The 27,837-nt window shown below is 35.1% G+C and overlaps 1 protein-coding gene across 1 annotated transcript; it reads left to right on the top strand.

Moving 5' to 3' along the window:
• The first annotated feature begins 59 nt into the window (after positions 1 to 59).
• BOLL (boule homolog, RNA binding protein) lies at positions 60 to 27,635 on the top strand. Its single transcript, XM_045198352.2, has 10 exons — positions 60 to 80; positions 3,959 to 4,102; positions 7,350 to 7,441; positions 9,591 to 9,645; positions 10,993 to 11,068; positions 16,651 to 16,778; positions 21,285 to 21,356; positions 23,250 to 23,297; positions 24,083 to 24,211; positions 27,519 to 27,635. Exons 1-10 carry the CDS (start codon positions 60 to 62, stop codon positions 27,633 to 27,635), a joined length of 882 nt encoding a protein of 293 aa, XP_045054287.2.
• The last annotated feature ends 202 nt before the right edge of the window (positions 27,636 to 27,837 follow it).

Below are 27,837 nucleotides of genomic sequence, written 5' to 3'. Positions count from 1 at the left end.
GCTTTCAAACTTTAGGTTTCTGTTCCTTTCCCCCGCGTTTCTGAAGAGCATAGAGGAAGATGGAGAGCGAGTCCGGGGCGGTGAGTACAGAGGTCGGGGCCCTTGGCCCCGGGGTAGCGGGGAGAAGGAGCAGAGTAGGCTCCGTCCCTGAGAGGCCGGAAGGACGAGGTCTGGAGCCAAAACGCCCGCGATTTCGTCGGGAAGAAACGTGGACAGGGTGCCCCATCGACCACTGCGAAGAGCGGCCTGCCCCTGAGCCCCGTCGGATTGTGTCGTGGGTCCGGGAAGGTGCGGCCACTGGGCCGAAAGCGGTATAGGTGGGCAGGGGGACCTCGGAAACGGCTGGGAGATTTGGGGAGGCGACAGGTGGCAGGGCCCGGTGCACCACACTAGGTCCAGGCCAGATAAACAGCTTTCCCGCCGAAAGTGGGCTCGGCTGCGTCTTTGACGCTCGCTCCAGCAGACTCAGCCCAGCCTCCCACTGCGAGGAGTGGGGAGGACGGCCGACCCCTCTTCTCCCTGACTGCTCAGTGGGGACCTGAAGGCCGGAGCGCCCTGGGAGGAGTGCCCCAGTGGCCCAGGTCGGATAAGGAAACACTACCACCAAGTGCTCTCTCGAGGGGATTGGGCCGAACGGGGGGAGGGGCAGGAGGCCGTGGAGACTTTGGCAACGTGCAGCCGTGCCCGCCAGCAGCCAATCAGCACGCGCTACGCAAGTGCCGTGGGGTAAGCTACGCACGAGGCGTCGGGTCGGTGCCGTTGAGGGTTCCCGCCACGACTGCTGGCGGGTTTGTGGGGCAAAATTTCTCGCTGGTTAGCCTTTTTTTCCCTCCCGCACTGTGGTGGGGAGGGGGTGGACCCTCGTGTCACTGCCCAAATTCACGATGACCCAAGAGAACCCGAGGAAGTTGTCTCTGCGGCCATTTCCTCCAGCGCCTCAACTTGCTGGCCTCGGAGGGGAAGGAGCTTCGAGGCCGTGACTGCGACGGTTAGCCTGCCCTCTTCCTGTTGTCTTTGTTGGCAAAGTAGATGATAGATTTCGAGATTAGTTCTCAAGGGGTGGAGGTAGTGAAGGCACATTACTTTGGAGGAGATTTTTAATAAACTCTCCAGTGCTGGAAATTTACTAAGCTAAGGACTTGTCTAATAACCTAGTAACAGCGCCTACCTAGAAGGTTTTCGTACATTTGCAAAACTATTGCCAGCGGGATTTGAGGCATTTGTGTTCAACTCAGTGCATTGCTATGCTTCTCTAAGGAGCGTAGGTGTTGCCTCTACCTGAACCTTGTTACTACTAACATTAAAATATTTTGTAGGCTATTATTCTTACTGTATTCTAAAGCCTGCTGACTACTGGTTAGCATATCGTGAGCAAGAAGAAATTCATTCGATTATTCATTCGTTTTACAAATATTTACTGAATCCCTGCTATGTAGCATCAGTACTTTAAAGGCTGCAATGAACAAAACAGGCAAAACCCCTTCCCTCATGAACATTACATTATAGGAAAGAGAGAGACAATAAGCCTAAGTAAATTATATATTATGTTGCAAAGTGATGAGTGGTAACGGGAAAAAGCAGTTGGAACCTACAATAAAGCAGGAGCCTTAGAAACTGGAGAATGAATTGTATTGGATGTAAAAAGTTGATGTTTTTCTTCTCTCAGTATCATATAATTTCTCAAGATTGGAAATAAAGCACTTTGTTCACTTCTGTTCATGTCATCCCTCTCTCAGTGAAAAAAAAAATTGAGGTTCACTTTTATTTAAACAAATTTGAGAACAAATGAGCTCTTCCATTGATCATATTGTTGTCAGAAGATTTTTTTAATTGCAAATAGGTGATTTCTACACTTTAAACAGAGAGACAACATGATTATCTATTATTCTATTATTTCTAACAATACAAGTATACAATTGAAAAATAAAACTAAGCATCCCAGAACCATCTATTCTGGGCATTATGCCCTACAAGTAAAGTCACTGAAGTTACAAATAACCTGCAGATGCCCAGAGAGGATGCTGATAAGATTGGACTCCAAATTTCTTTCATTGGAAACAACCTAGTGATTAGTAAATGTGATGACTTTTCGGTGGTTTAATAAATGTTTTTATGAATTCATTTATTAGAAAGCATGTGTTTTTCCCCCCTTAAGACTAGATGGAGAGTAGAACCCATAGGTTCAGCCTATAGCTTCATAGTCACCACTGGCCTAGTCATTTGTACACCTTGCAGAGATTAATTTAGAGATGATGGTTTTGTTGGCTAATGAAGTGAAGGAGGAGAACAAATACAAAAAAGAACAATTCCGTTATCTAAATTGAAATTCGTGTTCATGTATTTGTTTCTCAGAGAATTGAAATTATGAACTTCAAGCTTTTCGAAGCACTCATTTAGTGTGTTGGACTGTACCAGAAGTCTGTTTAGTGTTCCTAGAAGGAAAATAATTAAAAAGTTCTTGAACTGGTTTCTCTTCAAAATTCTATTCTCAAATCTTCTTTTTTTAGAGGTACCTTAAGGGTCTACTCTCTACCCAGTGTGCAACAGCTCATATGTTAATATGTATTTATTAAAATCTAAATCAGATCTCCTGATTTAGAATTCTGAACATATGGATATACACTAGTTCAAGTCTTTGGTATAAAAATGTATACTTATGAGTTACAGGTACGTAATTTTTTATGAAATCAGTCAAATCTTCAAACTGACAAGTGCACTTAAAAATCTGATGTTAGCCCTTGCCGGGTGATTCAGTTGGTTGGAGCACTGTCCCACACACAGAGAGGTTGCAGGTTCAATTCCCGGTTAGGGCACATACCTAGATTTTGGGTTTGATCCCCCATTGAGGCGCATCCAGGAGGCAACCAAACCATGGTTTTCTTTCATCTCTCTTTCGCTCTCGCTCTCGCTCTCTTTCTTTCTCTCTCTCTCTCTCTTCCCCCTCTTCCTCCTGCTTCGTCCCTGCCTCCCTTCCTGTCTCTCCCAAATCAATGAACATATGCGCAGGTGAGGATTAATAAAATAATTATAAAAAATTAAAATTTTATGTTAGCTGAAAAACAGTGAATTTGAATGTCAGTGTTCATCAGTTTGTCAATGTTCTTTAGCCAGAGATCACCAGGAACACACCTGCAGTTTAATAAAGTTGGGTCTGTTGAGTTGTTGCCCTTCCTAGTGCATATACCGTGGGGCCTGTCAGCAAGACAATCTTAGGGAGAACTTAAAGGATTTAGGCTTGTTGTAAGCATTTTGGGGGGGGGAAGGTTTAAGGAAGAAGGGCTTTACTTTGGAATGCATGTTGTCAGGATATGGGAGTAATTGTATGATTGGTATGTTAATTCTTAACTTGTAGACAAGAAAAATAGATCAAGGCTAAAGCTCTGATAAAGAAGGAACAGTCACTCATTTAAGCCAGAATAGAGGGATATTTGGTCATTCTTGTGATTTGGACAATGCTTTTGTTTTTGCCAATGTTCAGATATGATTGTGGTGTGGTCTTATTTTTATCCTGATCCATCACAATCATGGAATGGCCTTGCCTGAAAAAGAGAATGCCACAGCCTACCTATGAGTTCTAGGCCAACTCCTAACACCACTAGGGCCCAGCTGGTTATACCAAGCCAGCTCCTAACTTTCCAGGGCTGTTTTTCTCTTTCTCAAACTTCTTTTTGAGTTTAATATTCCTCCTTAATATTTATAATATCAAATAGCATACTTAATAGTAATTAACATAAGTATGTTAAATAATATGTTTTCCCCTGTAATGGAGTCAACATTCCCTATCTTTATGTTGCCCCCAAAAATTATTAGCTTTAATTATAATCTTCATAAACTAGAATAAAATTAAAGTCTGAAATACATATTATTTAAATGACTTATCTTTTTGAAAAAACATGTTTTCAGCTTGCATCAAAAGTTACATCCAGTGCTAAAAGTTTAAAAGAATTTTATTTTACAGCAAACATCAAATCAGACGCAAACAGATTCATTATCTTCATCCCCTAATCCTGTGTCACCTGTGCCTTTGAATAACCCAACAAGTGCCCCAAGATATGGAACAGTGATCCCTAATCGCATCTTTGTAGGAGGAATTGACTTTAAGGTACCTATTTATGCATATAACATGGTGTGGTTTTGCATTAGAAGTTATTTTATTTCTCAGGAATTGTTTTCTTGTACAACTATAAAAATAATAACATGTTTACTATTTGTACGGTGATTAATAGTTTTCAAATGGTCTTAATATAAAGAATATTTTCAAAAGCAATAGAGGCTAAATAAAGCATATGTAATTGTTCAGTTTCACATACATGCAAATTGAGGCTCATTGACTTGTGTATAGGCTCTTAGCTGAGTGACAGTAAAGACTAGAGTCCCAGTTTTCTGACTCATTGCTCCATAGTCTTCATTTCACCATACCACACTAATTATATTTTATTGCATAATATTCCAGTAGCCCAAATAATGTGATTATAATTTGCAAAAGAAGACTCAAAAACACACACACAAAAATTTAGTCCTATGAAATCCTGTTTCATTATCCCAACTTTTATTTCAGATTCCTGAGTAAACTAGACTTCCATCTCTTGCAAATTGCTTTCTATCAACTAATTCAAAATTTGATAACCAAAACAGTCCTGTGACCTTGCCAGAATAAAGCATTTCAACAGTAATATATTCAAATAACATAATCAGTTATTTCAGAGAGTCATACTTTGTGAGATGTTTTGCAGCATCCCCATATTGGATGTAGTAGTGAACACCTACAGAAAAGGCATGCGTGGATATTTTAAGTGGAACATGCCCTTAGTTCCAAATGGATATATGGAAGGATTTTCAAGCTTCCATATTATGTACTGGAAATCTCAGTTTAGAATTATTGTCTTTCTTAATGCGAAAAGAAATATCCTGTGCCATTAGGGTATCATATTTGATGGTTATAACTCACTATTTCTCTATAATCAGTCTGTCACAGTTTGGATATAATTATTTTTTTTCCTGCTCAAGAGAAATACTACATTTAATGTATTTGTCAAAATAATGAATCTTAAGCAACTATATGATTGGTTCACTAAAAATAAAGTAAGAAAAATGATTTCTTATGAAATGCTTATTTTTAAAAAGATTTTCCAGTTCTATGGAAAATATTAATGGCAGACAATAAATATTCAAGTTGATTATTCTTGTTCAGAATTTATATTACAACAGCTTAGTATATTTTTTAAAATAAATCATCAATAAATGTAAACATTTGTATGGCTAGGTTATTCTAACTTACTGAAACCTACAACTACAAAATGAATTTTGGAGGCCATCGTTACAATTCAGTCATAGCTTTAGGGTAACTGCTAGAGTTCCCTCCCTTATGCTTATACCTTTTCCAAAATCATAGATAAATGTCTGCAATGAAAAGTTTATGTATCCGCAAGCAGTCTCAAACTTTTTAATTTAAAAGTTTTCTCTTTAGAAGCCTGTAGCCCATCTCTCTTTAATATTTAATCATCTTGACTTTCTGTCTCCTTAACTTTTCAATGAAGTCAAGGTACAATATTGAACTATTAATTCTTTTACCAGCAATTAGAGTGAATTCATTTGTTTTCAAATCTCTAATAGAATCTTTAGCCCTAACCAGTGTGGCTCAGTTGGTTGGGCATTGTCCCACAAAGCAAAAAGTCACCGATTCGATTCTGGTCAGGGCATGTGTCTGGGTTGTGGGTTCCTTCCCTGGTCAGGGCATGTGCGAGAGGCAACTGATCAATGTTTCTCTCTCACATCGATGTCTCTCTCCTTCTCTTTCTCCCTCTCTTCCCTTCTCAAATAAATAAGTAAATAAATAAAGCATTCATTTATTGTTAGATTAACTCAGTATTTGTCATCATCAGGTTTAGTAGGCTTTAGGATACTAACTCTTAGAGGCCAATAGTGTGTATGACTGGTGAGGTAGCAGTGGAACTCAAGGCAGAGCTCTGGTATTAGGCATGTGTTTACCCATGTCTATAAAGAAAAAGTTTTCTAGGGACATTTAAAACTCCTCTTGGGGACAGACAGTTATGGCTGAACCAGCAAATGGAATTGCAATGAATTTAGTACAAATACTTTAGGAAAGGTGATATTAGTCTATGAGACTAATTAAAACCAGGTATGTCAACCCCATCTTTGTAGACATCTTATACATTATAGTTTAATTACGACTCAAATTTTTTAATATCATCATAGTTTCTGTATTTAGCTGAAATGTATATTAAGTATGATAAAGCATCTAAAAACTTTAAACCTTGTACCTACTTCATTGTTACCACAAATTGAGTCCCAGTACTTTTGGAAATACATTCTTTTCCTAAGACATTACTCTTCCAGGATACTATGCTGATTAAAATAGTGGCTAGTAAAGATCAAGATAACTTAGTTCCACTGCCTTGACTGTGGGCTGCTCTAGTAACAGAGGTTTCCTCTGCTTTCTGGAAGTAGAGCATTCCTATGAAACCTTTTGTAAACTGAAGTGTTATAAAGGAAGGAAGTATTTACATATAGAAAAGTTTTTAGTGTTTCCCAGACCCCAAAAGTAACCTACCAAGTCTTACCAAATATGTTTAATTATGTCCTGTTTTAAGCTAAGCATAACATCCTTACAAGCTCTCTCAGGCTTTTCCGATACGTTAGGACACATCTTGCTCAGGGATACACAAAATAAATCGAGATAAAGCACAGATGGTCACAGACACAGTTCAAAGCTCTCATGGCTTGATGCTGAGCCTGCTGAGTGCAGTTCCAGGGGAAGGCGCTTGGCAGTGCCACTCTTTTTGCTTAGGCTGCATGCTGCCTCTGTAAGGGCTCACTGTAAAAACGCTGAATGCTATTTTTACTTTTGCCTTTTTTTTTTTTGTAAAAGCAAAAATCCTCTTTGATTTTCATTCCATTAGCTAAAACAGGTACTAATGTACATCATCCATAAAAGCAGTGGTATAAGGCAAATTTTCAAAAAATGGGGAATACCTGTATGTCCTTACTATAACTATAGCCACACCTAATTCAAATTATTTTTTTAAACTGGCCAACTAGAGAATAAGAATTCCTTTAAATGTTAAGCTTTCTTTGTCATTTTAAAACAATTCATCTTAAAACTTGTTATTGTTGAACTATGTTTAACAATGTAGTTACTCCATAAAGCAAAGTATTTACATAAGTGATTTTAATAACCTAATGGTTTCATGTACTGTTTTAATGAGCAGTATTTTTATATTCATATTATTATTTACTTATAAACTTTTCTGTTGCCAAAACAAGCATAATAGTTGTTTTATCTTTTATCGATTAAAAATGTTGTTTGTGTTTTCTTTCTATGCTATTAGACAAATGAAAATGATTTAAGAAAATTTTTTTCCCAATATGGGTCTGTAAAAGAAGTGAAGATTGTAAATGACAGAGCTGGAGTGTCTAAAGGGTTAGTATCTCTATAGATAGTACAGAGAATTAACAATTGTATTTTTATTGGGTTACTAGGTTTTATATGCTTACTTATTTTGGTTCCATTTTTTAAAATGAGAATTTTGTGCTCTTTTTTTCCTCCTATCTTTTGTTCTGTTGTGTGTGTGTTTTGGGTGGAGAAGGATACTATAATTTGTTGGGAAATTATTCTTGCATGTGTTAAGGGACCATTCAGTGTTACATAGCAGGCACTTAATGTTGATTAGGTAATGTCCAAAAGCTAAGGAACCAGAAGCTAAAGGAATGAGATACTTTTGGAAATTTATACCTGATTTAGACTAAAGAGATCTTTATTTGAAAATAGCTGACACAAAGGAATGTCTGTAGGTTGTGCCTCAGAGACTTAATTAAGGGACTAATTTGAGAACTATAACTCAAGAATAATTTTCATTTGTTAATCAAGGAGAATGAAAATTCAGAAGAAAGCAATAGAATTTGTCTAGAGTGTCTAATGACCTTAGAGCTGTTTCAGTGGATTGGTATGTGTAAAAGCCAAATTTCAGAGAAGAAAGGATAGTTTACATAGTTCGACTTCAAAGTTAAAGAAAATGGTTAAGGCAGTGAAGATCAGTGGAAGATTTTATTTGTTTTCTTGAGAGGCAAGACAGACATATATATAGGCATGTGTGTGTGTGTGTGTGTGTGTACACACACACATATATATATGCATAAGAAAAGGGACCAATAAAGTGGATAGAAAACTATTAGTGGGAAACAACATATGACAAGTGTGTACTTTGGAAGAGATGGGATTCTGCAGAGAGGTTATTTCTTTTTTTTTTTAATTTTATTGTTATTCAATTACAGTTGTATGCCTTTTCTCCCCTTCCCTCCCCCGACCCCAGCTGAACCCACCTCCCCCACCCCCACCATCCCCCCCGATTTTGTCCATGTGTCCTTTGTAATAGTTCCTGCAATCCCCTCTTCCCACTGTCCCCATCCCACTCCCCCCGGCCACTGCTAGACTGTTCCCAACCTCAATGTCTCTGGTTGTATTTTGTTTGCCTTTTTCTTCTATTGATTATGTTCCAGTTAAGGGTGAGATCATATGGTATTTGTCCCTCACCGCCTGGCTTATTTCACTTAGCATAATGGAGAGGTTATTTCTAAACAAAGGAAATATTTCCCAGACTGATGAACAATATTAGGAAAAAGTGAGATGCTACTTCTTTTGTTTGGCTAATAAAATTTGCAGTATTTGATAATGTCTATTTTTTAATCATTGAAAATCACATAGAAATACATATAAACTGTATTTTATGCTTTTTCCACTGGGTGGTATATGTGTTCTACCAAAAAAAATTGTTGTAAAAATATTTCCTTAACCCTTGCTTAATGTTTGAGCAAATAGTAAAAGAAACTTCATATATAATACAGTAATTATAATTTTAAAAATTAATCAAGATATACATATAGCACTACTCAAAGAGTTTTCTTGAGTTACTTAAATAGAAATTATGTTTTGGAGGGATATGCTTTTTATTTCTTTCATTTGTTTTTGTCTACCTAGTTTGGCTTTTTTCTGTATTTGTATCTTGAGCATTATATGAATTATATTCTGGAGGTAGCAATTATATATGAAAAATAGAGGAAAAGTCTAGGTTGTACAGATTTTTAATTTAATTTGGGAAATATACTAATAATTGTATTATCAAGTTATGTGTGCTCATAGTAGTAAATAATACACTGTATACCCCTTTACCAATGTAAAAAATTTTTTGTGTTGAAATTTTTTAAGAGGTTTTTTTTTTACTGTGATTGATATTCAAGCCAAACTTCTATTATTTTAAAGAGATTATTGCTCCGGACTGAAATTTATCGCATCCTAATAAGCCAGAGCATGTATCTCTCATGCTTTTCTGCTTTATACAGCTCAGATCTGAAAGTGTTTCAAGATCCCTGAGTTTTTTCTCTTTTAGTTCCCTTACTCTAAGAGGAGGTGATAGTGTTAGGCTGTGAATAATTCCCCTAAGTTTTGCCTGTGGGTGCACCATAGAATAACGTTCACTCCTACAGTGGCCCATTCTTAGAAAACAAAATTTAAAAACAAAATCTTAATATACCTAAAGTGATGTTCTAAGAAAATAATTAATTTACTTGTATAGGTATGGTTTCGTCACTTTTGAAACACAAGAAGATGCACAAAAAATTTTACAGGAGGTAAGATTTTATAATGTATTTAATTTTATTTTTGGAACTTCTTTCTTTGAAAATAATCCTTTGAGGTATTTGTTTAATAGTAGGGTTCCAGTATAATGATCAGTTACTAAAAAAAATTTAATTTATTTGCATCTTACAATTGACACTGATCTCAATAAAAAATGGATTAATAAAAAAAATTAAAGAAAAACTTTATCTGCAGAAAAATATATTTCAAAACACATGAATGACTATGGGTTGTGAAGTTGTAATATAATTTTTCATTTTATTTGCTTAAACTAAAACCTTGGAGATACATTTTCTCTGAAATGTTAATAACACTTAGAATTCCTCAAAAACAACGCAAATATAGATTCCTAGAATGAGGTTATCTGAGGTTATATTTCTCCTATGAAAATCTTTATATAAACTTAAGAATATTCATAGAAAAAATCTGAGGTCTTCAATTCAGTATAATAACTTTAAATTTGGCAAATGTAACATTTAGTTTTTTAGAAAAAATAGATTTTGCATTGTATATAGTTAAATCATTTTTACTCAATTAGTTCTTATTTGTAGTAGCAGTGTCCTATAGCCACCACAAATACTTAGTTAGCAAATATTGGACTGCTGTTTCCAGAGGAAATACAGGGCTAGGTTTTAATATGCTTTTGCTCACCATATTTTCGTCAACCAGTCGATACATAACTTTGTTTCTACGTGTGTCTCTTTTTAAAGACATTTTTAATATACATTATTGATTCATTAATATTGACCTCATTCCTGAATTAAGGCCATCTAATACATTTTCTCCATAAGGCACATGACAGCCTTTTTATGCTTAAGAACACTAATCAGCACTTAAGCTGTTTTAAGTAACAAAATCACCAACATAAAGACAAAAATGCAGAACACATGGCACTATATAGAACACAGAAAGGACATTTGTTTACAATATAAAAGCTAAATAAGACAATGTCACCTTCTTTAACCTCCGTTGGGACCGTATGTATCAGGCAACTCAAAATTTTTCAACTCTCTGCTCTTGTGGACTAATAACCACTAAATTGCCACGAATATTGATTTTGGGATCACAAATAAACTTTAATAAGTAGGTTAATTCCCAAAGTTCTATGACTAGCGGATTGACGGATTTTAGATGGGGGATGAGGGTCAGAGCATTAGAACCAAGAATCGGGCCCCAGTCTGTTTAAATCTAAAGACTTTGCCCTGTCCACTACCTTGCTAGTGCTAGTATCAAAGAATATTACCATCTGAACTTAAAAATTGTTTCCACTAATTTTTCTTATTGGTTTGTATAAGCAATAGTGCAAAGATAATAAAGTGATTTATTTTTTCTTATTGTAGGCTGAAAAACTTAATTATAAGGATAAGAAACTAAACATCGGTCCAGCAATAAGAAAACAACAAGTAGGGATCCCTCGTATGTATTGACAACTAATGTATTTTTCAATATTTTTATATGGTTCCTTTTTTAAATGTTAGATTTTCTATAGCATTTCAGATAGCAACTTCGCATAAAATCAGTAACTAAATTTTCTTCTTATTCTTTATCTCCGTGCTAGTGTCTACTAGAATGTTTAAAACATTGGGTAGTTATTATACATCTGTTAACAAATTAGTAGATTTTGTTCATTTAGACTGTTATGTTTTTGACTTAGAAGTTAACAGATACCAAGTTTCATTTTGACTTTGTATTTATCAATTTCGAACAGGGCTTCCCAACCCCTAGTACCGGTCCATGGCCTGTTAGGAACCAGGCCACGAGGAAGTGAGAGTGGGCAAGCAAGCAAAGCTTCATCTGTATTTAGAGCCACTCCCCACCACTCACATTCTGCCTGAGCTTTGCCTCCTGTCAGATTAGTGTGGGCATTAGATTCTTATAAGGTCAAGAACCCTACTGTGAACTGTGCATGCGAGACAGCTAGGTTGCACGCTCCTTATGAGAATCTAATACCTCACGATCTGTGGTAGAGCTGAAACAATGATGGTAGCACTGAGGAGTAGCTGCAAATACAGATTATCTTTAGCAAAGAGGTTTGACTGCACAGACACATAATAAATCAGTTGCTTGCAGACTCAAATCAAAACCCTATCAGTGAGTGGCAAGTGACAATTAGGCTGCATCTGGTGGCAGGCTTTAAGTCAGAATCTGACATTTATTTTAGTCTGCATGTGGCCTGCCCACTATTTTATTTCCAACTTCTGTCAGCACCTGTTTCCCCCACTGCGCACTTGTCTCAGTCACAGTTTTGGTAAGCCCACGTGCTGACCCTAGCCAAAATAGGTAAAAAACAAACATGACTGGAGAGCTCCTTTGAAAAGGGGGAAAGACCCAATGATGAGACAGCAGAAGACTCTAAGACTGCCAACAAAAAGAAAGCTGCATTTAAAAGAAAATACCAAGAGTCTTATTTAAATTATGGGTTCATTGAAACAGGTGATTCATTCTCCAAGCCCACTTTGTATAATATGTGGCTATCCAAAGAAGCCGTGAAAACTTCAAAACTGCTTTGCCACATGGAGACCAAGCATTCTGCATTAAAAGACAAGTCTTTGGAGTTTTTCAAAAGAAAAAATGTGAACACGAACAACAGAAGCAATTATCGAAGGCCACTTCATCAAATGTGTCTGCACTGAGAGCATCATTCTTAGTGGCTAACCACAGTGCTAAAGCTAAGAAGCCCTTTACTATTGTTGAAGAGTTGATCCTGCCTGCTGCTAAGGACATTTGTCGTGAACTTTTAGGAGAGGCCTCAGTTCAAAAGGTGGCACATGTTCCTCTTTCAGCTAGCACCTTAACTAGACAAACTGACGAAAGAGCAGAGGAAGTGGAGGCACAATTGTTAGAGAGGATTAATGAGTCATTGTGGTATGCAGTCCAGGTTGACAGCAAGGAGGATGTGTATGAGGATATGTTATGTGCAATTTTCTTGCCAACTAACACCACGGCTGCAGAACTATTCAAGTCTTTGATTACATATCAGGAAAACTGAATTGGTCATTTTGTGTCAGTATATGCATGGATGGAACAGCTGCCATGACTGGACGGCTTTCTGATTTCAGTACTCAGGTCAAAGAGGTCGCTTCTCAATGTGAGTCTACACACTGTGTCCTACATAGAGAAATGCTGGCTAGCCAAAAAATGTCGCTTGAACTTAACAACATTTTGCAGGATGTGATTAAAATTACAACCACGTTAAAATACATGCCCTTAAATGACATCTGTTCGCACAGCTCGGTGAGGAGATGGATGCAGAGCACATGCACCTTCTCTTTTACACAGAAGTGAGAGGCTTTCTAAAGGCTTTCACTGGCCAGAGTTTTTGAGTTACAAGAGCTGCTCCCGGGATTTCTTTTAGAAAAACAGTCACCACTGGTAACACATTTCAGGGACACAGAATGGGTCGCAAAACTTGCTTACTTGTATGATATATTCAACCTGCTCAATGACCTGACTTCAGGGGAGAATGACAACTGTGTTCAAGTCAGCAGATAAAGTGGCTGCATTCAAAGTCAAACTGGAATTATAGGGGTGACAAGTGAACATTGGGATTTTTGACATGTTTCAAACGTCAGCAGAGATTTTGAAAGAGACTGAACCAGGTCCTGCCTTCTCCCAGCTGGTGCATGATCACCTGTCTCAGCTTTCAAAAGAGTAATGCTTTCAGAAGAGCATTACTTCCCAACCACAAAAGATCCCTGAACTGGGAAGGAATGGATCCACACCCCACTTGGAAATAAGCCAGGTGAATCAACTTTGTCCATGCTAGATAGAAGAGGATCAACTGTTTGAGATCGCAAATGATGGTGGCCTTAAAAGTATGTTTGAAACAACAACAAAAAAAATGAAAAGAAAACTTAGAGAAATTTTTTTAAATATATTTGAGACAACTTCAAATCTCCATACTTTCTGGATTAAAGTTAAGACAATATCCTGAGATTGCCACACGAGCACTGAAAAGCCCGCTTCCATTTCCAACATCGTGTCTTTGTGAAGCAGGGTTTTCTGCAGTGAAAGTAACCAAAACGAGGTTACGGAGTAGACTGGACATAAGCAACACACTTCAGGTGTCACTGTGTCCCATCACCCCTAAGTGTGACTATCTAGTTGCAGGAAAACAAGCTCAGGGCTCCCACTGATTCTACGTTATGGTGAGTTATATAGTCATTTCATTATATATTACAATGTAATAATAATAGAAATAAAATACACAATAAATGTAATGCACTTGACTCATCTAGAAAACATCCCCCAACCCCAGTCCATGAAAAAATTGTCTTCCACGAAACCGGGCCCTGGTGCCAAAAAGGTTGGGGACCACTTATGTAGAAGGTAACTGAAGTGTCCTCTGCAGGTTGATAATTCAAAATGGAAAGCACTAAATATGGAACAATGCTGAATATTTTTGGACTACCATTGTTAGTTGCAAGAGTTAAGCTATACCATGTAATAACGGTTTTTTAGAAGCCCATTATCTCCAGCAGTAGGTACAAGTTCATATTATGTTCATATTATGACCCACAAGATACTAAAAATAGAACATTGATTGGAACTATGGCAAATGCTTTCAAAGAGATGAATAATTACTTAAGAACTATTCAGTGCAAGGGTCAGTGTTCCAGGTTTTCATTTATTTCATTTAATCTTTACATCAACCCATTAGATATTATTTGCTCTATCTTATAAATAGAAAATTCAATCTTAGAAAGGTAAAGTCATTGTTTGAGAAACATTTCTGCTGAAATACTCTTAAATGTAGAGGAGAGTTAATCATGGCATGTTGTGGGTCTTACCCCAATGTAGCATACCAGAATTCCAAATTTTGTTTAAAGTCTTATGTTCTATGTAAAAGTACCATTCATAATTTGCATTGTTTCATGATATTGTATTCTTTATTTTAATATTAAAAATGTGTCCTAAAAGTAATTATTTGAATAAAACTGATACTGTAGGAAGATCATCTTGTCCACCCTGTGCCTTTTTATATTTCCTGGTATAGCATCCCATGCCCAAGTTCGAAAAGAGTAGGGTTAATCAAATGGTAGGCTTTAGCCTTCAAAATCCAGTACTGTTTGACTTTATGGTATGCTCTATGGTATGTATGGTATAGGGTTTTGATTTGCTATGCAAATCCAGTACTGTTTGACTCCAGAGCTCTTTTTACTTTTCTACAAAGAAATAGTAAGTATTAAAAGTACATTTATAAAATAAAAGGGATTCTTATCTCAAATTATTTCAAATCTGTCACTTTTTTTCCCATCCCCATTACTGACATTTCTAGTCCCAGCTACCCACTTGGCTTATCTTGATTACTGGAAAAGCCTCCTAATTGTTATCTCTAAACCTAATTTTGCTACCTTCCAACCCATCACACACAAGGCAGCCAGAGTGATCTTCAAAAGTGTGTATTTTGTCATGTTATTCTCTACTTATTTTGAGCTATTCTTTCCTTTTCATGTTTTAGCCATCTATCCTTCTCTCAGTTTCAGAACATACCTTACTCCTGAAATACTGTTTCCTTTACCTAGAATACTCTGCCATCTCATTCCCATCCCATTCATTTTTTAATGAAATGAAAAAGCCCAAGCATCTCAGCCCAAGCATCATCTCCTCACAAGTGCCCCGTATACACATATATGTATTAAATGTTCACCCTAATACCCTATATTACCCAGTATAATACCCTGTACTTCCTCCTCACATATTTATCAAAATTGTATTTAATTACTCAATTGTGTAATTAGCTAATGACTGTCTTCCACACCAGAACCTCAATGAATACAGACCATGGCATGGCATTTCACATCACATTTTTTTCTTTTTTCCTTTTGACTGTTTCACCAGTGACTATTTCAAAGCCTTGTAATAGAACTCAAAGTGAGATGAAAGGGAGGGAAATCCATGAGCTTCCTGAATTGTGTGCAGTTTTGTTTGAATGTAATGGCTTTCATCAGAATCTCAAAAGGATCAAATTGAGAATCACTAAAATAAGCAATACTAGATGAAATGCAGTGAAAATATAAAAACCAAGGAGTAGTAGTGCTACTTAAAGTGGTAGGCCAATATTGCTTACGGTGTGGTATACAGCCAGCAGCTGTTCACTTGGGATCTGTCAAAATGTAGATCCTCAGGCCCTATCTCAGACTTAATGAATCACAATATTTGGAGGTGGGCCCTGGAATTTGTGTTCTAGTAAGCTACAGAGGTAGCTCTAACATATGTCATATCTTGAGAAGCACTGGTATAGTGGAAGGAGGATTGCCAATTCAGTACTTAATCTAATTTGGCTAATCTAAATTTTTTAAGTATCCTCCTGGACCAAAAAATACATATATATTTTTTTTTAATTTTGTGGGGAGGAATATATCTAACTTGGCCTGAGAAAAGAGATGGGGACCCAAAACTACCCACATGAAGATTTGTGGTCATGTTTGCAATAGCAGTAGTTGTAGCAAAGGAAAATTAAAAGCGTAAAAGAAAGTCATAACCTAAATGAATGCTTATTTGGAGTAGATCCAAAAAATTTGTAGGGTGGAACCAAAATGTCTTTAAGAAAGTAGAATCTTCTCCAACTTCACTGCGCCCTCATCTTTGGCCTTTTACGAATAAAAGGTCTTACTAAAGTCTTAGGAATTTCACTACAGTGTCTATATAGTAAATAAATTATATATCATTTATATTTGTAAAAATAATGACTGCTGATAATCTAAATAGTTAAGCTTTGTGTTTTATTTTACTTATATTAAAATCTTCACTGGTGAAATTTTAGCATTCCTTATTAAACTTGTTTCTTTTTTATTCACCTTAAGCTAACAAAACCTCTAAGGTAGTAAGTTTGAAAATATATACTTCAAAGATACGAAAACATATGGAACTAAAAAATAACATAAGATTCAATTTTTACTGTAGCTATATAGGTATGTTAAGATATTTTCCATTGTTCAGAAATTACATTTTAAAAGTTAAATTTAACATTTCAGTTATTATTATTTAATCTTTAGGTTCGAGTATAATGCCAGCAGCTGGAACAATGTATCTAACAACTTCAACTGGATATCCTTACACTTACCATAATGGTGTTGCTTATTTTCATAGTCCAGAGGTAACTTCTGTCCCACCATCTTGGCCTGTAAGTAATTTTTAGAAGGGTTTTCATCTATTACTATCAATTTTTTAAATATTTATTTTATTCCTGAAATATGTCAACTACAAACAAGTTCAAATAATAATATAGTAGCTATGTAGCTACCATTCAAGTTTAGTATATGTTAACAATTTGCCATATTTAATTTAAGTTTTTTTAATGGGAAGAATAAAATATAGTAAATTCAGATAGAGTCTCCTTGCCCCCATTGTCTTACCTTCTTTACCTCCTCAGAGGTAACCAGAATATCTTTCCTGTTTATTTTATGTTTTTACTACAAATGTAGGTATGCTTAATATATAGTATTGTTTTGGGTGGTTTTTAAATACTATATAAATAAGTTTTTGAGATTAAACCATGTTAACTCTAGTATATCTAGTTCACTTATTTAAAAATTTTATAATTCTATTGTATGAGTATATGTTCCCTAGTTGAGGGACATTTTAAGTTTTTTCTTCAGTCAAGACTAAAATGAACATCCAAATCTTGTATGTATCATGAGAGTTTAAGACAGTAATCTTAGAAGTTTTTTGCTTATATATCCTCTAAATTTTTTGAAAAATTACGAATACTCATTTTTAAGTTGATACCTGAAATTTATCATAATTTTAAATAGTTTAGTCATATAGTATAGATTTGCTTTAGATATGGTTTTATAAAACTTTGTAGCTGTAGATTTTGTTTAAGAATCAAAAACATCCAATGTGTGGTGATGGATGTTAACTAGACTTACTGTGGTAATCCTTTCGAATATGGGTATATGTATCGAATCCTTATGTTTTATACCTGAAACTAATATACTGTTATATGTCAATTATACCTCAAGTTTTAAAAAAGGAAAAAGGAAGTATGTAAAATGTCTTTTATATAACTCAGTTAACAAAACTAGTGAACCAAATAATACTAGCTAATCAAATAAAACTTATTTTGTGTTAAAATCCTGACTTTATTTTTAAGTTCAAATAAATTAGTTAATATGTATTCTTTGACCATCATGAAATTTTTTTTCACAGAATGAAATTATGTATCTCTCCTTTAATATTTCTTATTCAAGATCTTTTTGCTTTATTCTCTCCTATTTCTCAAGAGCATTACCTTCTTGAATTGTCTGTCTGTTTGATGCTGTGTTGGTGTTTACATTCCAGAACAAAGCACTATAGCAAGATCCAGAAAAAATGAGAAAGGGTGCCTTTAATAATGAAGCAAAGGGGTAATTGTGAAAGGGGAGTTTGAAAAGAAGAATTAATTGTACCCCAACACATTCACAGATCAAATCAGGAAGTACATAGGAAATTTAGCATCTGAAAACTTAACACTTTTAAACCAATTTGTACCACTGAAAAATTTTTATGTTCCACTACCTTGATGTATGCTAGAGTGTACACATAGAAGTAGAATTTTAAATTCATAGAGTATACACATCTTTGAGTAGATTTTGCCAAATAGTTATACTTTAGCTAACAATGTATAAGAGCTTTAATCACTCCATAATCTGCCAATCCTTTAGTTCACTAGATTTTTATATTTTCGCCAATATTATTATGAAATGGTACCTTATTTTACTTTTCATTTGCCTAGTCACTGGTAAGATTGAACATATTTTCATATATTTATTGGCCATTCCAGTTTCTTCTGTGAGCTGCCTCTGCATATTCTTTGTCTGTTTTTCTACTGTGATTGTCTTTTCCTTTAGTTCATTATATGAATTTCGTAAATATCTTCTAGTTTGTGGCTTGTCCATTAACTTTATGATTGTTTTGTCATACATAAGTTTTTTGTGTTAATATTGACAAATGTATTAATGTTTTTCTTTATGGTTTTAGCATTTAGTGTCTTTATCTTTATTTCAAGAATATAGATATTTTATATTTTATTTTTAAAATACTATTTTTCACATCTAGATCTTAAATCTGGACTTTATGTATTGACTAATCTGTTATCCTCCACTGTTTTGAAGTGAATCCTCTATCGAATGCTAAGTTTCCTCACTTTGCTCTTCAGGAGTCTCTCATCTATCTCTTAAGTCTTCGTTTTTGTAAATATAAATTTTATGATTCAGCTTGTTCAGTTCTGTGACAAGCCTTTGTTGGGTTTTTATTAGAATTAGATTAAATATATAGATTAATTTGGGACATTTTGGAATATTAAATTTTCCCCTTAGTGAACACTTATTTAGGTATTCTTTTATTTCCACCTATCAATCAAATTTTCTTCATAAAAAAATTTGACACATTTTTTATTGGATTTATTCTGAGGTACTCTATGGTTTTTGTTGCTTTTTATGAGTGCTATATAATTTTTTTAAGATTTTATTTATTTTCAGAGAGGGAGGGAGGGAGGGAGAAGGAAAGAGAGAAATATCAATGTGTGGTTGACTCTCAAATGGCCCCCCCTGGGGACCTGGCCTGCAACCCAGGCCTGTGCCCTGACTGGGAATTGAACCGCCAACCCTTTGGTTCACAGCCCACAATCAAACCACTGAGCTACAGCAGCCAGGGCAAGTGGTGTATAATTTTTAATCACATTTTCTAATACATTGTGACTGGTGTGTAGTAATGCTTTTTAATTTTTTAAATGTTGATATTTAAACTGCCAAACTTTCATAGAAGCAATCATTTATGATGCATCATACTTCTTTTTCTTTTTTCTTGTTTCTCATTTTTCCCATTGCATTATTTAGGCAATAACACAATGACCCTGTTCTTGAAAGAGAAAAACAAGTTCAGTGATTCACCATTAATATTATACCCATTGTAGGTTCTGAAAGATACTCTTGATTTTTAACCAGGGCTCCTCAGCCTCAGAACTATTGACATTTTGGGCCAGATGATTCTTTGTTGTAGGAGGCTGTCCTATGTATTGTAGGATATTTAGCAGTGTCCTAGCCTCCCTACATGTATGAAAACCAAAAAATATTGCCAAATGTTCCCCACAGGGAAAAAGTCACACCTGGTTAAGAATCAATGTCCTGCCCTGACCAAGGTGACTCAGTGGGTTGGGCGTTATAATGCAAACCAAAGAGTCACCAATTTGTTTCCTAGTCAGGGCAAGTGCCTGGGTTGCAGGTCAGGGCCCCAGTTAGGGGCGTGTGTACAAGAGGCAACCAATCAATGTATCTCTCACACATCGATGTATCTCTCCTTCTCTAACCCTCTTTCTAAAAATAAATAAAATCTTTTTTTTTTAATTGTTATTCAATTACAGATGTATGCCTTTTCTCCCCATCCCTCCACCCCACCCCAGGTGAACCCACCTCCCTCCCCCACCTCCACCCTCCCCCTTGGTTTTGTCCATGTGTCCTCTATAGTAGTTCCTGTAATCCCCTCTTCCCACTGTCCCCCCCCCCCTCCCCGCTCTGGCTATTCTTAGATTGTTCTTAACTTCAATGTCTCTGGTTATATTTTGTTTCCTTTTTTCTTCTATTGATTATGTTCCAGTTAAAGGTGAGATCATATGGTATTTGTCCCTCACCGCCTGGCTTATTTCACTTAGCATAATGCTCTAAAATCTTAAAAAAAAGAATGCCCTAAGTCAATTAAGTTACTTTTTATTCTGTTTGCTAAGGATTTTTATCATGAAAGGCTATTGAATTTAACAAATTCTTTTTGTGTCTGCCAAGATTGTCATGTTTTTCTCCTCCCTTAACCTAGTGGTAAATTATATTATTATTTTCTAATGTTAATCTGTGGTACAATTTTAGTAGCACATGATAGTTTGCAAATTGTGCAAAACTAAGGTACTTTTCTTTCAGGGGTGAATATTAAAACAGTGTAAATTAGATTGTTAGAAAATGAATATTAATTGCTATCATTAAAGCCTATTTTAACTATCTTATACTACAACTTGCCTGTTTTATTAATGATCTGGTTTTAAATTTGGAGGTTTACTCTATTGCTTTGAATAATTGAGTATCAGACAAATATACTTCCTTCAGATAAATCACTTGTAAGTTTTAGTGGATGATTGATTTATTTAAATATCAAATTAATAAAGTAGAATTTGACAAATGCTTTAATAAATGATGTATATGCTTTAATTAAATATAATAAGGAAATAGGATATTGATTATTTTAAGTAGTAGGAAATCAGTGGCAAAATCAACTATGATTATCCATTCTGTTCTAAATGCTTTATAAACACTGTATACTGCTGGTCTCCACAATGGAAAGAGGCCATGTCACCTTAAGTTCACCTGCCATTTTCTCTCAATATTCTCCTAGACTTATATTTTCATAATATTTGGACTAAGAGCAACTTTTCTGGTGGTGGTTTTAGCATTATTATGGAAATGAAACAACATGAAGTAGAAATACTGTGATGATTTTAATAGACTTAAGTGGAGTTGGTAGTATCAATAAAAAATGGAAAAATGACATTTCCAGTCATAAACTAAGATGGTCTGGGTTTAGGTAACAATTTGAGATAAATTTTACCTAAACTATTTTAAAGAATTTTGCCTAAAATAATTTTTCCGTTTTTTTCCTCTTATAGTCACGTTCTATATCTAGTTCCCCTGTGATGGTAGCTCAGCCTGTTTATCAACAATCTGCATATCACTACCAGGTAAACATTAAATTAGAGTGAAAATCCTCCTTGATAATTTCATACCTTTTGGGGTAACTGTCATCTTATTCTTTCTCATGCAAATAGTCTAGCAATTAAAATGAGATAGTTAAGCCTTGATAGCAGTGGCAAATAAAGACTAAAACATGTATTATTAAGAAATAGTACAACTAATTTTTTAAAAGTCTATCTTCTATATTGTCATCTTGCAATAAGCACTTTAAATAAGGTGAACCTCATTTTTTAAATAACTGCTTTATTTAGATATAATTCACATACTATATAATTCACTTATTTATACAAGAGTGGTTTCTTACTAAATTCAGAGTTGTGCAACCATACCGCAATTTTAGAACATTTTAATCACCCCCCACACACAAACACAAAAACACTACCCATTAGCAGTCACTCCTCTTTCCCTCTACCCCACAGCTCTAGTGCACCAGTAATCTACTTTCTATCTTTATATACTTGTTATCCTGGACATTTTATATAAGTGGAATCTAAAATATGTGGTCTTAAAGGGGGTTAGGATTAAGGTTGGGAAGTGGGGATGGCTGGGGTTGGGGGGAGTGGTGGAAGGAAAATGACGACAACTGTACTTGAACAACAATAAAAAAAAAGTTAAAATATAAAAACATAAAAAATGAAAAATGTGGTCTTTTCATCCCAGGTGGGTATCATTAATAATGTCTATTTTTATTTTGTTGAGTACCTGTTATTTATTATTTCCTTTTATTTCGATGTTTTCCTTAATTAGTGGCCAAAGAAAATTAATATTTTATGTCCTTAAAATTGTCAGTTTGGAAAAGTCATTCTTTATTAACATTAAATTCTTCAAGGGAGTAAATGTAGGAAAATGCCCCTCCCAAAATTTATATCTACCTTTTCTTACTCCTTTGATTAAAACAGTTTTCTTCATACATCAACATTCAAAATAAAAATATCATTTGATACCCCCCAAAAAAATAAATAAGATAAAATATATGGTCTTTTGTGACTATTCTTTCACCTAGCATGATGTTTTCACAATTATCCATGTGGTGGTATGTATCAATATTTCATTCCTTTTAGTGGCTGAATAGTATTTCATTATGTAGATATACTACTTTTTTTTAAGATTTTATTTATTTAGAGAGGGGGGAAAGGAGAGAAAAAGAGAGGGAGAGAAACAATGTGTAAGAGATACATCAATCGACCGCCTCTTGTACGCCCCAAACTGGGGGCCTGGCCCAAAGTCCAGGCAGGTGCTCTGACTGTGAACTGAACCAGCAACGCTTTGGTCCAAAGACTCTCAGTCCACTGAGCCACACCAGCCAGAGACATGTTTTTTTATTCATCAGATGAGGGACATTTGGATTGTTTTTACTTTTTGGCTCTTATAAATAATGCCGCTATGAACATTTGTGTACAAGTTGTTATGCAGACACATTTTTATTTCTCTTAGGTCTTATACCTCAGAGTGCAATTGCTGAGTCATATGGTATCTCTGTGTTTAACCTTTTGATGTCATACTATTTACTAAAAGGGCTGCATTATTTTACACACCTACCAGCAATTTATGAGAGTTCTAATATCTTTACATCCTTGCTAACACATCATTGATTTTAATTTTGATGAAGTCCAATTTATCTTTTTTTCTTTTGTTGCTATGTTGCTTGTGCTTTTGATGTCATAATTTTTCAAATTTGCCTGATTCAAAGTCACAAAGATTTATACTTGTTTTCTTTCAATAGTTTTCTAGTTCTAGCTCTTAATTTTGACCTTGGATCCACTTTAAGTTAATTTTTATATGGTTTGAGGTATAGGGGTTCAACTCCATTCTTTGGCATACAGATATCCAGTTTTAACCCTTGTTTATAATCTGCAGGGTCTTTTTTTTTTTCATTTTAGGCCCCTGCACAGTGTCTACCAGGTCAGTGGCAGTGGGGTGTTCCCCAGGTAAATATTAACTTTTTTCACTGTGCTTTTGTGAAGACTGCATGAATATTAAAGTCAGGAGAACTAGATTAGAGACCTTTCTCTATTATTAACTGTGATGCCTTTGGCAGTTTATTACTGTATTTCTCAGCTTCCTCATTTGTGAAATGGAAGTAATGACACTACTATATACCTTTGTAAGTTTCCTCATGTGATTTTTGTGAAGATCACATGAGGCCATGTAAGTGAATACATTTTATAAATGAATGAGCATCACATAAACATGAAAAATTTCATCTTTTTCTATCAGTATTATTAGAAATTATAGCATTTTTCCATCCTCACTTCAGATTTTGCTTGACTTATGCTTCCAAATAAGTAGTCTATCTCCCAACTTTGATAACAAATAGTATACCACCAAAAGATTGTTCACTCTTTTTTGGTATTTCCCAGTTTCATGGGAAGTCACAAAGCTGAGAACAGACATTTATGCCAATTTATATACCATAAGTTATATTAGTAAAACCTTTAATAGTGATCTTAATATAATTATCCAAATTTATATATGAGGTTCTGAAAACTGGGAACTTTTAGTACTTACTAGTGATATGTTCTTTAATGACATCTACACAACTAGAATTTATAACAACCAGAGTCTCTAATTTGTTGCTGAGATACTTCTATGCTATCCCTGAAAAAGAACTTTAGGAAAATATGAAGCAAATAATTCATCTATTGGGTAAGTCACTCGGTTTAATTGAAATAACTAATTATATTTGAATTAGAACTGTGGTTGTGTGTTTCAGTCTACTGCCTCTTCTGCTCCATTCCTATACCTACAACCGTCTGAGGTTTTTTATCAACCAGTGGAAATTGCACAAGATGGAGGATGTGTTCCTCCTCCACTGTCTCTGATGGAAGCTTCAATTCCAGAGGTATGTATTAGTCTCAAAGTAATTCATCTTTAGTGCCTCATCTTATGTTTATTTCTTTTTCTTTTCTAAAAATATTTGTTCAAGACCCTCATTGAAGCTGCATATCTTATGTCTTGATTTATTCACCTCTCTTCCCCTTTTTACATCTGAGAATGCTTTATGTTAAGAAAGAGTAAGATACCAGCTACTTTTTCTTCTGATTTGTCTGTCAATCTATATTGTTGCTAACATTCTATCAATTAAAAGCATATAAAAATTAAGTCAAAAAATGTTTTTAAAATTCTTCCTTCAAAAAGATAAATCATTTATTTTATAACTACAAATGCTAAGTATCATCTTTTATGTCTTTAAATTATATTCCTCAACATTACTAATAACCTTCCCATCTATGTGCCATGAACTGTACATGGTATGTTTTAAATCAGAGTTTTAAAAGATTAGGAAATTAGCATGCACCTCCTAATTTGAATGTTTTGTATTATCTTTATATTGATAATGCTCATAACATTATAATTTTGTTGTGGAACAATAAAATTCCATAGTGGGATCTTAATATTTACTAAAAATACGTGTACTAGGATTTCAAAGTACCACAAACTGGGTGGCTTAAATAACAGAAATTTATTGTCTTCCAGTTCTGGAGGCTAGAAGGCCAGGATCAAGGCATTGGTAGGATTGTTTCTATCTAAGGGCTGTGGGGAGAATGATCTGTTCCAGCCCTCTCTTCTTGGCTTGTAGATGACCATCTTCTCCCCATGTTGTTACATTCTCTTTCCTGTCTCTGTATCCAAATTTTTCATTTCTATAAGAATATCAATCATACTGGTTAGGTTCCATCCTAGGGACCATTCTGGGTTACCTCTGTAAAGACTCTATCTCCAAATAAGGTCACACCGATGTACTGGGGGTTAGGACTTCCACCTGTAAGTTTTGAGTTAACACAGTTCAACCCTTAACAATACTTTTTTCTCTTAGAACTTCCTAGTCTAGTCTTTTCTGATGTTGAATGTAGCCATAACAAAGTTTAAAGCCCACCTGACTTTTCCCTCTTGTGAATAATTTGCTTTTTTTCCCTGTGTGCCTAAAAAGTCCATCTTAACTTGAAATCATTTCGCCAGAATATGTCTTGGAATTTATCAGCCTTTATAATATTTTTCCTGGGAAACCATTTGCCCTTTTGATTTTGTGAGTAGTTTTTAAATAAGGGTCTTTGTTTCCTTTTTTTTCCTGTTAGAGCTTTGGGAAAAAAATTATTCCAGTTCTGTTTTTTCTATAAATCTCAAAGAAAAAAGACTAGCTATAAAATAGCTACATGATACTTGTATTAGTTTGAGAAGGCTGATGGAACACAGTACCACAAACTGGGTACTTAAACAATAGAATACAAGTTATGCATATATTAGATCTCTTTTTTGTCTTTTCTGTCTATCATCTCTAAGGTAATTTTTCATCATGGTACTTTTTATGTTGTTTTATATGCTTTTTCAAGATAACTATGACTATATTTCTCATTGTGTTAATTCTGTTTTTATTATGACTAATGAGACTTCCATCTTGTTTATTTTTAATCTTTTTGATCTCAAGCTCTGTCACTTTGCTTACATCACTGTCCGTAAATGTCTATTGGCATAAAATCTTTTTTTGGAGCTCCTATTTAGAGATCATGTTACTATAATTTATTTAAGATCCAAAAGAATTATATTTATCTGAACTTTTCCACTTTTTTAGGATAATTTCTCCTCTTCTTTAACTTTTCTCTTTCTTTGATGGAATTGGAGAAGGGGCAGTATTCATGCTTAGGTTGCTTGCTTTTTCCTTTCCACCTTTATATTAATCTTTAATTGAGGCCAGCTATTTTTCAAAATACAGGGTGGGAGGACCAAGCTGTAGTCTGAAAGCATCTTGCTACTCTGTTGTTAAGTCTCCTGCTTGAAATGCTCTTCCCTTGGTCTTTAGCATTCTGGGGATCATTTTCTGTATTGGGTTATAGTAATTGCTACTTCCCTTTGTACCTTACCCTGTTTCATCTCCAGCAGTGTTCCTCAGCTATAAGGCAGGGTAGTAGATAACAGAAATGAGGAAAATAGAGTTATCCTTCAATTCCACATCCCTTGCTATTAAATAACATAAAATTGGGTCTCTGTGGAGATATTCCCTGCTTCTGCATTGGCCTGACACACGCCCCTACACTTGACTCTTTGATAAGTTCTTTCAGAACATCGATCTTTAGGCAAACCTTTATTCTTCCTGAAGTCTAAGGAGACTTCAGAGTCCTCCCTTATATGGGTACAAATCGCATACCATTTGTCAGACATACTAAATTGGTTTGTGGTTTGGAGATCATGGGTATTTCCTTGTTTAATTGATGATGGCATTTTTTTTAATCTATCTTTGGTTGGGGGGGGGGGGTGTTTGTTGTTTTCTGATTTTAAGGAGGGAGCAGTGAGATAAGAATTCTTTTACTCTAGATTTTTAACCACAACCTAATACTGTCATTACACCAGTATACTTTAGTAAGATTTTTCTGGAATTATTACTTATATTAGCTTTTATCTTGTACAATGATATATGCATGCTTTTATTAATATTGTTTCTGGTAGAAGGTATAAGTTAAAATGTAAGTTAATTAATAGAGTGAGTTGCTAAGTAGAAACCACTTTAGATAGAGCCATTAGTTTTCTATCAACAGTATACCTCTACTAGAAGTCCTACAAATACCTCAAATTTTATATATCACAACCCCCTTACACACACTTACATAAAAATCAAGCTTGCTTTTCTTGTATTCCATGTCTCAGTAAATGGTTCTACCATCTATTGGACAAGCCAAAAATCTGCTTTGATGTGATCGTTCCCCACCTTTTGCTCTAATATCTCACCTTTCAGCTGTCTTTTCGTGTATCTTCTTCCAGCCATATCAGACAACCTGTGCAGAACTTCCAAATAAGATGTGTTTTGGTGCCTTTATGCCTTCGTGCATACTGTTCCCATCTTCTTTCCCTAGTTCTTCAAATTCAAGCTTCAACTGCACTAGAAAGCTTTCCCTAATCACCTCCCCAACTTTCTTAAGTTAAATCAAGTAGTTCTTTTTTCTTGTCCATCCTCATGTATGTCTCATGGGACTGCTGGTAATTTTGACTACTTGTCTGTCTCTGATCAGTTTATAAGTTAAAGATAGGGCATGTGTTTTTCATCTGTGTTTCTCTATTATGTAGTAAAATGCCTAGTACATTATAATGCTGAATAAATATTTTGAATTAATAAATAAAAGGCAATACATCTCTTTTCTTTTTTTTTTTTGCAATAGCCTTATTCTGATCATGGAGTTCAAGCAACATATCACCAGGTTTATGCTCCAAGTGCCATTGCTATGCCTGCACCTGTGATGCAGCCTGAACCAATTAAAGTAAGAAGTTTGTTTTGACTGTATTTTCTGGGTATTTTTTTCTTGCTCATATTTTATGTTTTCCAAATTTCTCTTCTGAAAAGAACAACTTTTGATATTTATGTCACATTTGTGATCAGAAGCACAGAATTAGTGAACTCTTTCATATGAAGAAAGTAGAATCCCAAATTAACTATAATTTCTCTCGATTAGTTTTGAATAAGTAATAAACCACGCATGG

This window comes from Desmodus rotundus, chromosome 2 (assembly GCF_022682495.2).
Source record: "Desmodus rotundus isolate HL8 chromosome 2, HLdesRot8A.1, whole genome shotgun sequence".
Lineage (NCBI taxonomy): Eukaryota > Metazoa > Chordata > Mammalia > Chiroptera > Phyllostomidae > Desmodus > Desmodus rotundus.
The sequence above is the reverse complement of the archived record's forward strand: the minus strand, read 5'-3'. Positions and strand labels throughout refer to the sequence as shown.